Below are 16,215 nucleotides of genomic sequence, written 5' to 3' on the forward strand. Positions count from 1 at the left end.
ACTGAGTGGCACATAATTGGTTTGATTTGCTGCTTATTCAGTCCACAGTCAGGTTGCCCATTTCTATTCATCCTGTGTTAGACACATTTATCAGCACAATAGTCTAACCACTATGACTGTTTTTCTGCAAAGCAAAAGCAATTAAGCATATGTTTAATACACTTGGTAATTCAGTGGAGTAGACTTCTCTCACGTTTTCTATCCTGTAAAAAGTGTTAGAGGAGGAAAGATAAACACTTGCTTTCAAACTAAATGTTTTTGTTTCAGAATTTTTTTTCCCTCTCCGTGTTCACTTTCATCTACCTGCAATGAAGATGATGTTTTTATCAATTGCAAACACATTGCTTTTGAATGTATCATTCTCATCTGGGAGCAAATTACTGAAACCAAAAGGGTTTCATGAAAAACTGAGTATCAGTCTGAAAGACAGAAAAAACCATAATTAAGTAAAAGAAGTAGGCTGGAGCATAAAACTAAAAGCAGTTTCAAATATCAGACTAAGGGACTGGATATGGTAATAGATGTGTAACTCCAAGTTCTCAAATTTCATCTTTCCTGATTTCTGTCATTTCAGGAGTCCCAGTGGTAGCTGCCATGGCATAAGGATATATCTAAGAAAGATTTTTGTATGACAAGGTAGTACCTCCCTATCAGATCACCTTATTTGGGGGCATTTTATATCATGATTTGGGTAAAAAACGCAAGTGTGAGTGTGCTCTGAAGTGTGAGAAAAATCTTAATATAATATTTCTAATTAGGATAGAATCAAGACACTTGAAATTACAAGAAATTAGTTTGTTCCAATGCTTTGCCTGTTTTTGAAAGCCAAGGCAGTTCCTTTCTCCCAACTGCTTCATTCTTTGAGTTTAAAATCAGACTGGAACCACTGAAATTTCTTCCACCATTGCAGAAAAGGACTGTGGAGCTGAGGAGTGGGAGCCCAACAGCTCAGTCTGAGCCTTCCCCAGTCAGCAGGACAGACTCACCCACAACTAGAATGAAAGGCAAAAATTTGTGCCCAAGCATAGAAAACTCATGAGATCTTTTGTCTGTGCTTCAGTTTCCTCAGAAATTTGGAACTAAGACAAGATCAATTACCAAATAGCCCCACTGGGGATTTTGGGTGGTAACTAAAAAGGCAAAGCAGGGAAATTCTAAACCAAAATGTTCTTCTTCTAAGGTAAAGCGAAGGAACAGCATTTTGTTAATTAATTTTTTAAGACAGGGTATGAAGCTCTTTCAGCTGCTGTAATTATTTGTTTGGGAGAGAATGGTAAGTTAGGAAAATAACAGAATTTGTAAAAGGCAGAGAAAGTTCTGTTCACATGCAGACCAGGAAAGGACATTATGTAGGCAAATACAGTCTAACAATTATGTTATGAATTCAGATATTAACTGGATTAAATTGAAATTCACTTAGAATTACCATACAATTTTGACAACACTCTCACAGAAGAAAGCAAGGCTGATAAAACCCTTATCAAAAGCAACAGTGTAGAAACAGCAATGGTAATTTGTCAAACTCTAAAGAAGGCAAAGGGCAAAACAAGCCAATGTGCAAAAGTGAGCTATAAACAACAGTTTGAGCAGAATGCTCTTTAATAATTTAAGAAATCTGGTAATGAGGTGGAAGATTAAAAGAAGCAATAGGAACACAAAAAGCTATTTAGAATAGCAAGCAGTAAGACTAACAAGTATAAAATCAATTGAATAACAAAGTCGATTTCTCTGTCTTATCAGGGATCCAATTACACATTCAGCACCGTTCTTTGATTCTCAAAGGACAGAAAGAGAACTTCCCTCAGGCAAGGACCAGGTTTTAAAAGAATTTTCAGTAAAGCTATGATATGGCAGAAAAATACTAATATATGACTTGCCAGTGTACATTTCAAATGACTGACAAAGGAGAATATTGATCAAGGAAAAAGATGTCTTGGAGTTTTACCTTCCACCACCAAACCCAATACTTAAAGAATACATTAACAAAAAAGGCACAGATTTGCTATTCCACCAATGCCTCCAGAAAAGAAAACTGATCTCACCTATGAACTCTCTCCCTCTGGAAAATACAGAAATTGAGATTTGAGGTTTCCTTTATTTTGTTTATATAGAGTTGAACCCAAACTCCACAGAATCATTTAAAAAATTATTTGTGGATCTAGTATATATGAATTCTACTACAATGTGAAAATGTTTCAATGTGGATAAAATTCTCAGTTGAAGGAGACACTCCAGAATCAGAATACAGCAGATAATGAGGAAGAAGCTGCCACAGCCCCCCAGTTACTCAGATCTATTGGGCACAACTGAATGGAAAATCTGGACACACAAAATCTGTACTTCTCTACACTCACAGAAACAATTCCCTAATCCAGATATTTCATGACATGTAATCAAGTGCTATTTAAAAAAATAATATTGTGTTTGATGGATATTTAAAAATCCTTTAAGGAATTATGTAAGGTGACTGTATTCTTAGACATTCACTTAATTGAAACAAAATCAGCCTGTGAATAAATTCAGTATCTGCCTGACAGTATTTTGCAAGGCAAAACATTTCACTACTACACAATTCCAGCAAACTGGCAGCTTCGTGTACATATAAAAAACCAGAACATACTTCAGAGAGCACAGACTTGATTTGTTGGTGCAGCAAATCAGATTTGTTCAAATGCTGTTCTACAGAGCTTTATAAGAGCAGGTTGTTTTTGCTTTTTGAGTATACGTAAGTCCAACTAAACCAATAACATTAAATGCATTCTAGAAACGTAATAACTATGTGGCTGTGAAAAATGCAAATGCAGCCTCTCTTCTGATGGTGGCTACAAACAGGTTTTTAAAGTTAAAAAAAATCAACTGCATGTGCAGCACATTTGGAAAACACCCCAATACTTACATATCAAAGGATTATTTCAACACGCTGCAAGTGCGATTTTAAAAATGAACTTTACAACTCAATTGCATAGAAATGAAAAGATATTTTTTGAGTATTTTCATTACAAGTACAGTCTCTCGCAATTTCACTTAAAAGTCTTCCATTCACATCAAACAACAAAATCTGTTTAGATATCACCACATCTGGGGAGTTATTTGATTACTCACTGTCTTATATTTACTTGCATGATCTCTGTAATGTGCTTTTATGGAACAGATACGAGAAATAAGCTCTGTGGTGAAAGAATGATTCTTGTGCAAGAAAACCCAATTATTTCCCTCTTTGTGGCTGATACCACACCAACAACCTGCTCCTCAGTGGCAATTTCAGTGGAAGTGAAAATCTCCCATTTAGCAATCTAGAAACAGCCCCACTGCTGACCCAGTGGACCTGAACAGCCTAAACTGTTTCCATGAGATATCTGGAACACACTGATTTTTCATTTTTCCACTGAATGATTTTAGTGTCACTAGCATTATTTTTCTGCTTAAGGTATCTTTAAAAATACTGCTCCCAAATACACTATGAGAACATAACAGCATTCGGGGCACTTTTGATCCATCTCAATGGTCATTCTCTTTTCTGCTTCAGGTAAATTCAAGCCAACCACCAAATATTAAAGTAAACCAAAAACAATAAAAGAGGAGGAGGGAAATAAGGAAAAGAGAAATGCACAACTGAAACAAGGAGCATGTCAGAAAAGAAGTATAAAGTCCTTTTTTCTTTATATCCCACCTCCTCTCTGCCCAGCCTTTCCTTCCTATGCTGCATCTCCACTGTTGAACTGCATTAATGAAGAAAACACTCAGCTCTCCAGTGCAGTAATGAAGTGTTCACAAGTCAGAGGTAACTGTTGTCAAATTAGCTCTCAGGTTATACCTAAAGATAAGGAAGTTGCTTTCTCTTAGCTACTCTACAATGGGTTTTCCAATTATTTCATGTGTGGTAAAAAAATATTAAACCAATTATAATGGGCTAAACAAGCATAAATTAGTTTTTAAAGAGGCAGGTTTGAGGATGTAATTTTACCAGTGGAAGATTTTGGGGGATTCTTTGTCATATTGAAATCACTGTCAATGGATTTCACTTAAAGCATCTGACACCAACAGCATTATCTCCATTTGTTAATAATCACATTAATCAGCAAGTCAAATAGTACAAAATTCTTAATATAACATTTAAAACTTGACAGAAACATGTCAATGAACTACATATCTTAAACAATTCAACCAACCAAACACTATATAACTGCAATTAAATGCTCTGGATGGACTGGAGAATCAATCATACCTAGAAAAGCAGACGGTGACACGGTGCCGTTGCTCCGGGACACCATGACACTGATCCCGGTCTCCACAAACGGCACCGAGAAGTCAACAACTTCCGAGCGCTCCTCGTTGATGGTGAGGGACCCCACAGCCATCACTGCCCGGTGATACACCACCTGGTGCACAGAGAGGAGACACCAGCACCATCACTCAGCAGAGAATACCTCGCTCTCCAACAGAACTAAACCCCAACACTGCTCAGTTCTTACTTGAGAGCTCTTTTACGTAACAGAACTTACTTCACCAATCATTCCATTCCACACATTATTGACTTTTTTGCCATGTTTCCCGTTCGTCACCAAATACAGGTCATACGTGAACTTGACAGTTTTGGACAACTTCTTCAAGATATCGATGCAGAATCCTTTGCAGCACTTCTTTACATTCGTTCCCTCATTAGTTTTGTTGCTGTCAACAGAGAATAGACACATAAATATTCCTACTGGGAAAACAGAAGCACCACAACAGCAACATTCAGCACACTGGGAAACAACATCTTGTCATACTTGTGAATGGCCATGTTTTTCTAAATCAATGGAGAAATAATCCACAGGATGTTGGTCTAAATATCTGGTGTTTGCAGCTTTTACTAATCATAATGTTGTTGCTTGGTGAGACACAGAAGATAATGTTACCTTGTATGACATGATTTCTGCTGCAGTATCCAGCCTAACAGACCACACTTCTCTATCAAGACACAGGCTCCTCTTACTAACCTCTCTCTTAGGATTAGATTAATCACTTATTATTTTTACTTTCAAGACATCAGATTACATGTCATTGAGTAATTAAAGAACATGTGGGCTATAAAAAGGCACAGCAGTTCACTGTACTCAAAATGGATGCAACTCCTCAAAGTGCATTTTTCCCTGCACTTTGAGAAGATGAATTTCAGGCCACCTTTGAATGCAACGACACAGCCTTTCCCTTTCCCTTTTTTTCTGAAATGTTCATTTTGTGACCTTTAGAACATTTTAGTATAAGCATTTTCAGAATCCAAGACAGTATTTTACAGCCTTTGAAAGAACTCAAAATTCAAGTAAAACCACTTAGAATTTGACTAAGTACAGTTAGGTCAAAAAAAAAAAAGATTCTCTGGACTTCACAATGCACGTGCACAATAATTAAGAAGTCTCTGGAAATCTTCAGAAAATGCACCATATTTCCCAACACCTGCTCAGTAAAAAAATGGTTGTTACTACATTCAGTTCATAAAGACACAGACCAAAACACAAAACAGGTGAAACACCACTAATAAATGCTCAATGGAACCTTTTCCACTGATTTCCAATGACTGCTCCAAAGTTATGGAGCAATAAGAGCAGAGAACTTTTAGTGCTAAGTCACAGCAGTATTTCATGCTGGAGTAGTTTATCCACTCCCACATTTCAGCATAAACATACATTTTCATTAGGAGACATTCTCAAGTTGTTCAAGACTAATGAAAACAGGCGTATCTCAACATAACTGGAAACAATTCAAAGAGGACTCATTAAAACAATCCCATTTTAGAACACAATCTTCTTTCATATGACTGAAAAGGGCTTAATTCTCCTTGACTTTGAATTTACTATAAACTTACTATCTTGTCATTAATTTAATGTGACTTACACGTGTATAACCAGAACCTTTCTACTTTTTAAAAAGGAAGATGTGCAAACCAGAGCACGCTCCACGTGGGAAAGGCAGAAAGAAAGAGTACATGAAATATTGAAGGAAGAGCTGACAGGAAGCAAGATAAAAAGAACAGCAAAATATCAAAAAACAGTTATAAAGTGAAAGAAGGGAAAAAAATAATTAATGAGAAAATAGAGGAATACATTGTGCTCTCAGGGAAAGGAAAAAAAAAAGAAACAGGAATGCAGTGTGTTTACTCACTTAAGTCTGACAAATTTACGGCACGGGACGGTGTTTTTTTGGCAGCTCTCCATCAGAGGGTCCACATCCTCCACGATGACAAAGGGCGCCTCCTCCAGGGTGACAATGCTCAGGTGGTTGTCGTCCGGGTCGCTGTCAGCGAAGGAGCTGTACCTCGGCCACACCGAGTACTTCAGGCTCAGGGAGTTGTTCTCCCATTTGCCCACCTGCAATTCCGAGATGCACAGCGTGGTGACAGCTGCTGGCTGGGCTTTGACAAATGGGATCTGATATTAAACCTGCTGGGATACGGCTATGGGAAATTGCACTGCCAGGAGAGTTGCTTTGGGGTTTTTTAAATCAGAATTACTTTCGAACTTCTTAGTAATTGCATGAAGTGAGAAATGCACTGTGGTAGAGGCAAAGAAGGTAACATAATTTTAATAGATAACTGTTCTATAAAAACTGGGTGTCATCAGCTAACACTATCTGTGTTAGGTGTACTGACATTTGATATGCATCGTTTCCATTTGAGCCAGAACAGCAAACAGATACTCCCTTTGTCATCAGGATCCATTTGAAATAAAAAGAAAAACGTTCTCAACAAACTTGCCAGCTAAAAATAAAACCCTAATCGCCATATAAATGTACAGATCTGATTGATAATCAAAGTATCATAATGCCATTTCTGTGTCTTCCAAAGGAGACGACTCTTATTCTTAAAGTTTGCAAAACCATTGTGAAAGCCTTTTTTTGAGGCTTCCATCACACCTGAGCCAGGTCAAACCATGTTTTTGGTAAGAAGCTCTATTAGAAATAGCTTTATTAGAAAAAATATGTTTTATTCTGCTTTAGTAAATGCCAGCTGTTGGGCAGGTTTAAGAAAGTATGCCCCACTCTGCACTAAGATTTCATGTTTATTTACAATTATAAACTATCCCTTCTAAATTAACCTGTATTTCTTTCTATTTCCAGATCTCCAGAAAGGAGCATACAATTCAAACATTTTTAAAAGTCTAGTATTTTCTTCCTCAGATTGTGTTTAACTACTTTGTATCCATATATCTAATTACATGTTTGATCTGATGACAGATAATATAAATGAACTAGCAAGCCACATAATTTATAACCTAATGCATTTTAATAATTCTTGAGTTGTTTAATCCAAACAAATGACAACATAATGATGAGACTGTTAAAATGTTTCTTTTGCATGGAAAATGGTGGGAATTAATAGTACAATAAGAGATTCAGGTCATAAAAAATATGTAAAAGAATTGTCACCTCCCTTCTGTCTTTAAAGACTAGAAAATGAATCATAAAAATTCCCAAAGAACATGATCCACATCCATTCCTATTTAGGGAAGCATATAAGCGCATGACCTTTGCAGTTTCCTTTCCATTCTGTTTATAAGTCAAGATGTTTTGCTGAACTTTAATGTAGGAGGCATAAAATACCAAATCTCTACACACTTAAACTGGGAAATTCAAAATATCTCAAGGGACTTAGGAATTCTCACTTAAATCAATGGGCATTGTATATGGGATTTCCTAGCAAATACATACAGTGCTAGTATGAAAACACAGTGGATGAAGCCCTTGTGAGAGTAACTATTTCAGACCCAAAGAAACACACCTATTGTTTCTATCTATTTACCTCTGCCTGAGGCAGTTCTATTGCAGAAATAGTTCCAATCATCAATTTATAGCATACAATGGCATTCACAGCAGTCAGTGCTGGTTTCTGTGAGTTTACACGGCGTCACTCAGAGCCCCAAGTGCACCACGGCCATCTGGGACGGAGGATTCCAGCCAGACCAGCGCTTCACTCAAACAGCAAACGTGCCAAGGATTTCAGAGGTAGAAAAAGTGTCTGTTCCAACCATCAAGACACAAAATGTAATGGCATTTGTGCGCTCAGGACCAGAGTCAGCTGCCTTCCCAAAGCACTGAGCCCAGGAGCTGTGAGGAGGCAGATCTGCCTGATCCTGAGCACATCCCTCTGCCAGACACCCCCTGTGCCTGCATCGCTGCCACATGGACCAACAGCAACCATGGGCTGCCCACCTCAGTGGTCCCCCTGATCCTCCAAAGAACAAAGACTGCTTTGGTGCTGCTAAAAGAAAAGTCATGATACTCTTTCATACTTTAACTGGAGACACTCCATTTTACTATTCTGAGGAGGATATAACCATATTTTTAATTGGCTGGATTTGGGGAAATGCCAGTTTCTTTTGAGACTTGTATCTATAAAAGTGGGGAAGGCAAAACTGCATTAGGAAAGATTTTGAAGTAATAAACACAGCAGTGTGCATTTTAAACCAAACATTTAAAAAAAAAAAAAAGAAAATTCAAGCTGAGGGTAACATTCAAAAAATGCAGCAGACACACTCCATTACAGAACTGTCAAAAACTGCATGCAAACACTTTTACTGTACTGCATGGAAATGCCACAAAATATCCAGAGATTTATGAAAAATTTCTGTCATTCATAGTTATCCTGAAAATGATGTGGCCTCAATCTTAGAGAAACACAGAAAATGACCCACACTTGAAAAAAAGGGCAGTAGAAATGTTTGGGGCAGATTCTGGCCCATACCATAAAATCCTTATTTATGGCCAAAAGGACTTTAATAAAAATACATTTTCAATAGTGAATCAAATCCTTGATTCATTATTGTAGGTGCAAAGCTCAGCTTCAAGTACAGACATGCAGTGGTAATAAATCCCACTGTATTTCTCTTGAACTTGCACTTTCTTTCCTATTTTTCCCACCTTCACATGGAGTCTGGAATATTCCCTATATGGTTTAATCTCTACAGGATAGGGGAAGGAAAGCAGAAAATAGGTGAGAGCAGAGAAGAGCTTGCTTGAAGTCAGACTGAATTAGCAAACACAGGGGCCTCACCTCATCCACCCTCCATCTGACTGCAGGGCACAGGTGCTTTCACCACCTCATCCACCTCTTTATCTTTGGAAGATTGCAGCCAGGGAGGGTGGCAATGAAGAATTTGGTGTGTTTCTGTGTAACAGCTCAATAAACACGGCTATGCAAAGACAGATAGACAACTTGCACAGTTGCTGTACCTCAGAGTCCCCTCTCCTGCTGCACTGTAAAGCAGCCTATAAACAATATGAGGATGATTGACATAATCCTATTCACACACCTTCACAGAGACCATCAAGCCAGAGAAAATGAGCAAGACCAGATCCCGAGCAGAGCTTCCCTGTGTGCCAATGTTGGCACGGAAAGAAGTCTGTCACACCAGCGTATCTCACCAAAAACAAACAAATAACCCAGTCCTGTCACCCTCCTCCCAGCAGGTGGGAGCTGTACACAGAATCATCATCCCTTTGTAAGGAAAAATGTTACATGATAACATGGATACTAAATGCACTCCCAGGACTGCCCAGCCAAGCCCTTGAAAAGAGAAAGATTTCAGGGATGTTCCTCTTCCTTTAAACAGACACACATATTGCAAACACACTTTTCGAGCTGTCCCAGTTAAGAAAATAATGCTGAGCGAAAGCAAAAGCCAAAGCAAAATCGAACTCGTCTTGTTTATTGAAAAACTATTTACTCCTATTTTTTCATCACACTTTTCCACTTAAAAGGAAGAGCTGCTTTGGTAAGCTGTAAGTCAATAAGTAAATAGCACAGTTTGTCAGGTTAGCAATAACAGCTGCTGAACAAAGCACAAGAGCAAAACGCTTCCTCCAGAAACAGCATCTGCTGGACACCTTCTGCTGCAAATCTTTGTGTCACTTCATGTTTCTGAAGGTCTTTAATTCACAATGGCCCTCTAAATTTAAATGACAATGTATGTCTTATTAATAAGTGCTTTACAGTCCTATGTGGTTTGAAGACATCAATTTAAAGACCTTGAAGTTTTCCAAATTTGCTGCAAAATCACATATGGGGGATGCAAATGTCCTGCTCTTCCCTCATGGCTGCTCCTGACACCGTCAGAAAGGTGCCAGTCCTGCGACCGGCAGAGCTCAAGGCAAAACACAGGACCCAGAGAGATTATAAATGAACAGGAGGAGAAAGAAAAGCTACCACCTCCTTCAGCCTCATTTTTCACACAGAATTATTAATTAGCAACCACCAAATCCTCAGTGGCTGGTATGGTTCTGGTTCTGGGAAATGTCCCAGATAACTCTGTGTAGCACAGGCGTTCAAACTCATGCCAAAGAAGCCATTTTATGAGTTGATTATGTCATTAGTAGGGAAAAGAGCTACACAAATTGATAGCCCCTTCCTCCACCTCCCAGTGAGGGAAGACTTTTTGTCAGCTCTGCATTCAGGGAAGATCTTACAGCTCTCCAGAAACATCCAGACAGCTGCACCTTTACCTTCAGAGAGGAAGAGCTGCCCTGAAATTCCTCCTAGTCTTTAATCTCCTCTCTAATACATAGATGCAAAGAACAGGACACCACTCTGCTTTCCATGGGAGCTGCGACTCCTTCATGGCAGCAAAGAGGTGGGAACCATCCTCCTTGGGAATACATGGTTGAAAAAATGCTGCATAATCATTTGTGCAATTCAAACAAGTCAGCACAGTAAAGGTCACAGGAAAGGCCTTTAGGCTATGCAAAAGCTCACTGGTACAGAAACAATATGCAATTTTCAGCCAACAATAAGTGTCAGGACTGGCATATTTACAGGAAGACTAAACACATGAAGCAACAAGGATGGAACAGAGAAAATGACAAGCCAACAGATGTTGAAGAGCACACTGCTGCCTGTGCTGTGGGCAAAGAATGTATCATGGTACGCCACAGAGCTACTGACAAAGGATCCACCCGCAAAGAGGCGATTAGCTCATGCAGTGTCATCTGTTCCACTTAAAATATATGCATTTCTCCACAACTTTCAGGAATGTCTCTCATGAGATATCAGGATCCTTCTGCTAGCACGACCCCTGCTCTAATCAACTGAGATTTCACAAGAAACTACCCTGTACCACTTCAGTGACTTTTTATCACCACAGGACTCTGACAAAAAGCCCTATCAGAAGTCTGACCCAGTGTTATTATGTTTCTCAGCCCTTGCCCCGTGAAGTCAACCCCACCATCAGAGGCAGGGGCTGCCTTTTCTCGGCTCTGTGGCGGTGGATGTCAGGAGCCAGATGGAGCTCTCTGTGAAGACCTTGGTTCATTTATTCCAGGCAGGAACTGCACACCCTCTGCCCACTCATTCCTACTCAGATACAAATGTGTACAACCCCACACCAAGCTTGCAAATCTGGCATATGCTAGTTAATCAGAGCAAAATTAAGGTTTGCATTAAATCCTGCTTTAATAAAAAGTTAAATGTGGCAGGCTGTGTTTAGAATAACCCTGGATGTAAGAACCAGTTCTTGCAGGAATGTTTAAGTAGCAGTGGTCCCACTTAGTAGAGAAACTCACCCAGAATACTGGTCACCATGGCAATTTTATCTGTCTCTACCTAGGAGCACCAGTAAAAACTGACTTTACCCTGGAACTCATCTTTACACATGGAATACATTCCATCTTTAAAAATTCTATACAGTCCTCCACACTTCCCCTAAAATATATGATATGCACTGCCAATTAAACTGCCTATTTTTGCCACTGCTAATTACATTCTAGAATAGCATTTTAATATCAGATTGATTGATTTTATTTCCACATCAGAAAAAAACACAGAGTAGCAGACTGTAAGTTGGCAACTCAGTGAAGTGAATACCCAGGTCACACCTCTCTGAGGTAACAGGAGAGCTGCAGCTGGGTCTGCTGGACCTCTGAGGGTTATTCAGCACTAGCACAGGGGTCCTGCAGCACTTTGGTGATATTTGGGCAACACTGTAAACTCTGGCAAATTTATCAAGTTTCTCTGAAACAAGCACATTAAACTAGTCTTCTTAAAAATCTCTTGCCGGAGAACAGCATCCCCTTTGCCTGTCAAGATTAGCAGCAAGAATATGAATGTTGGTGTCAGAAGTTTGAGTAGCTGCTTTAGGATCTGTCAAAATATCTTGCTGGATGCCTGTGAAACATGCCCAAAATGTGATTTTCAGTCTTCAAACTATTATCATCTACCCAGCTTTTTTCAGCATCTGATATGGGACAAATCCCTCATTCAACTTCATTTACGTGTGAAGTCACCATCTCGAAGTTTCAATACTGAGTCACTTGTAAAGGAAAAGGAGCTTATTTCCCAAGGGGTAATATGTATGCCCTTCAACTATGGTTGGATGAATTTTCTATAACCTCAAGCTTTGAGTTGGGTTATCAATTTCGAGACCAAGGAAAAATTGTATTTGAGTCAAAGCAGTCAAAAAAACAAATCAAATTTGAGTTTTAATAATAAACTTGGATTTGCAGTAGATAACTGGGTAAAAAAAACTTCACATAAACCCCAATTACTCTTTCTACATAAATAATAAAGTAGCTACTCACAGTTTCTGTGTACATTAGTTACATTATGAGGATTAACAGGCTGTTGCATTGTTAGTTTTCACATGAGTAAATAATTTAATTAGATTCTAGGACTTGATGTTTTCCATATAAGATTGAGGATATTTAATAAAACTTCAACAAAACAATTCCATGATACTCACTGTCATACTGTAACAGGAAGGAAAAGCATGTGCCTGTCTGGAAACTCAGACCAGGAAGTGTTAGATCACAGATGAGCAACTTTGACAGGTTTGAAATTGAGCAAAACAGCTCAAGGAAAAAGGAACAAGAGGCAAGAAATTGGCTAAGAGATTGGAGATAAAATGTTGAACTTGGAGAGAACATTGAGACAACACCAGAGAGACATTCAGATTAATCAGCGGGTAAGGAAGGGCCTTCTGAAGTCTCTAAGCCAAAGGAACTGAAGTGCACAGGGACACTCTGCTGATAAAGATGTGGGGTGTTCTGAGACAGCCAAGAGCTACATCCAGCTTGCCAGGATAATTGATTAGTCAGTTTGTCTTCACCCACAGAGGCAGGTCAGAAGAATCATTCTGGTGGTGGCAGCCTGTTCTTGGCCGCCTTTCCCTTCTCCCCTCTGCCATAATTAACCCTGGCCCCCTTCCCACAGCCCAGTGCTGGAGCAGCAGCCGCCAGAGCCACACAAGGGACTGGCTGTCCCTGCCCGGCCCCTCTCCTGGCCTGCCACCAACAGGGCTAGAGAGGAGCAGGTGCAGCAGCACTCTGGGCAGGAGCCTCCCTTCAGTCCCCCTTTGCTTCGTCCTAAAAGCCCCTCAAACACAACAACAAGCAGGGAGGGATTTAGCAGATGGAAAACCACACAGACAAACGTAAGGCTCAGCCTACAGAGGGTGTGTCAGCCCCGCACAGCAGGTGAAGTGGGAGCTGCTGCCACACACCAGGCACAGGCAGGCACACCAAAAACCTGCCCCAAAGCCTCATCCTCCAATAGGGGGGTCACTTGAAGGTTAAATCAGGCTCAAGTTCTTTCTTAGAAATAATGTTGGCTCATACAGCCAGTGTTTCATTGCTGCTGTTAGCTCATTTTTCAAAAACATCCCACCCATCTCTCCTAGTCCTCTGAATGGCCTCTTTAGAGAAGTTTCAAGGTACAAAATGTATGAAATTATTTGAACATAAGTATTGTTGGCTGCCTCTTTAAGCATTTTCTCCCTTTGGCACCTTGTCCTAATAATATTCCCCAAGCAGTATAATAATTTTTTCAGAACATTATATATGATATGCAGACTGTTGGAGAATTTTAAAATAGGGTAAGAAATTTTCATGATGGTTAGCGAGCAAAAGATTCCTCCAAAGATTCAGATTGACACATTTGGAAAGGATTAAGTTTATCCAGAGAATTAAATTTGCATCAAATGAACATAAAGAAATACACAGCCTAATCCAGGACTACTCTCTATTTTTGCATGACTAGCATATTTATTGAGACATCCTTCAGTAATTCTGATTTTGTCATTATTATTCATCACATGAAGAGTCTTGTAGTCTTACAAACTGGAGTTTTAAGTTGATTTTATGGATTCTTAAAACTATAAGAAAAAAGAATTCATAAATTTCAGCAGCAATTTAGATAATGCAGAATCATGCTTCCTGAATTTTAAATAAAACTGGTGGATAATACAGATGTATGTTTTCCTACAGTCTCTTATTACAAGCAGTTTCTAAAACATGGGACTACAGATAACCTGCAAAGCTCAGACCCAAAACTGAGACTTAGACAAATCACAGGCTGAGACCAGAGTTTTAAAGAAAAGATGCTCATGGTAAACTTTTTAATTTATTACTTGCATAGAGGACTAGCCCCAGTATTAAGACACTTGGCTTTTTAGTCTATATAGAGGTTTATGGAGATCATCTGGAATAGTCAAGGTTATAAATGTTTTAGGCATATGTTGTTGGGATTATCCTTCAGTTCAATGGGAACTTCACAGCTAAAAAGAACCCAAAACCAAAACCCCACATGTTTTTATCTGAAATCTGTAAAAAAACCAAAAAACAACCAAAAAAAAAAAAAAAAAAAAAAAAAAAAACACAAACCCAAACCTAGGCAAATAAAAGAATTGGAATTATCAACACATAAAAATCTGCCCAAATTTAAGTAGCTGAGGACCACCCTTTTGGAGAATTTTCAGTCACCCATTTTATTTCACTAAATTGTAGGAAATGGAAATGTAGGGTGTGTTTCACAGAAATTTGAAATCCACATGACTTATCTTCACTCATCTGTTGCTTTCCCTGTTAAAACTCCCTGGATGTGCTCAGAGTCAGGTCAAATTCTCTCTTCTGAACCCTTGTGACAAACCGTCTAGAGCAGAATATCCTCACTGACATGCAGGACATGAATTAATCTGTCTCCTGGTCATGAAAAAGACTCTCCCAAGTCTCTCCTACCCCCTCACATTCCGTATTTAGGGGGACTCACCTTCTCCCACTCCCGCTCGTTGTTCAGCACGATCACCACCAGCCTGGGGTGTGCCTGGTAACCATCGGCCGTGAAGGACAAATCTCTGCCTTCCCAAGTCACATTCATCATAAACCTGGAAGGCAAGGGGGAAAAAAAGGTTCATTGAGAAATTAATGAGCTGTCCAGCAGTTAATGAGCAGCCTGTTCAGTCATCAGAACACTGATTAAGCACATGCACCAAATCCTGCCAAGGCTGAGAAGAGCCTGCTCTTGCAGCATGGGAGTCAGAGCATTTCCAGGCGCTTCACATCACGAGGCAAAGCAAAATACTGGGGGGTTATGAATTTTAATGCAGACATCACTTTAAAAGCAGCTTCCACATGACATATGACCTGTACACTCCATGAATAATCTTTTTGGTACTTTGCACAACCTCACCAGTTTTTCAGGATCATTTTAAACATGTCTACATCGGCTCTGTATGTATGATATTATTGTTTCTCTAGAGTAATGCTCATGGCAAAGTGCATTTGGTCTGTCTTCCCCTGTTCAGACCTCCAAGAGTCCTGTCAGTCCTTCCCAACACTGTGTTGTTGTGACACGTGGATAAATTCCACTAATGCCAAAACCAGACATGAAAATTTTGGGGGGGTTTATAATACTACAGTAATTTTTTTAAAAAAAAGGATATAAATTTTAAACTTTTGTGTACTTACGTTAATTTTCAATGGTTTTCAAAAGATATATGTAACTAATTAAAAAATAGATGGATCTGGAATAAAATGTACATGAAGGAGAACTTTTAAAATTTTGTTTAAAAAAAATCAAAATTCCACACTGTCCATGTGAGGCTGACAGAGCTGTCCCACAGCTGGGAGGTAAAACTGAAATTCAAACTCTTGGTGATCCCTCAGCACTTCCAGAAGATAACATGCCCTCCAGTTCATGTCCATGATCTGAAGTTAATCACATTGAATTGCACTGAATTCTCAGTGTGTTCCCTTGAAAGAAATTTAGCCCAAGACTGATGCAGACAGAAGAGCAGATACCCATCCCAGATGTGTTTCAAAGGGCAGAAAGTTACTTTATTCCTCATACACTAATGTTTTACCTACAAGAAACTGATACTGGTTTACATGTTTGTATGGGTTTGGAGGCTTTTTGGTTGGTTGGTTGGTTGGGTTTTTTGCAGTAGTAGTAGGATGGTCTCCAGGTGAATGTGA

The 16,215-nt window shown here is 39.2% G+C and overlaps 1 protein-coding gene across 2 annotated transcripts in view; it reads right to left on the reverse strand.

Annotated features, from left to right (window-relative positions):
- The window catches only part of GRIN2A (glutamate ionotropic receptor NMDA type subunit 2A), a 170,952-nt gene that overhangs the window by 50,433 nt on the left and 104,304 nt on the right, over positions 1-16,215 (reverse strand). For both annotated transcript variants that reach the window (XM_071571059.1, XM_071571060.1), the window contains 4 exons: positions 15,011-15,125; positions 6,142-6,347; positions 4,503-4,671; positions 4,226-4,379 (listed from right to left, as the gene is read on the reverse strand). In XM_071571059.1, the coding sequence (XP_071427160.1) occupies positions 4,226-4,379; positions 4,503-4,671; positions 6,142-6,347; positions 15,011-15,125 (644 nt within the window). The remainder of the gene's footprint in view (positions 1-4,225; positions 4,380-4,502; positions 4,672-6,141; positions 6,348-15,010; positions 15,126-16,215) is intronic.

Source organism: Pithys albifrons, chromosome 16 (assembly GCF_047495875.1).
Source record: "Pithys albifrons albifrons isolate INPA30051 chromosome 16, PitAlb_v1, whole genome shotgun sequence".
Taxonomy (NCBI): domain Eukaryota; kingdom Metazoa; phylum Chordata; class Aves; order Passeriformes; family Thamnophilidae; genus Pithys; species Pithys albifrons.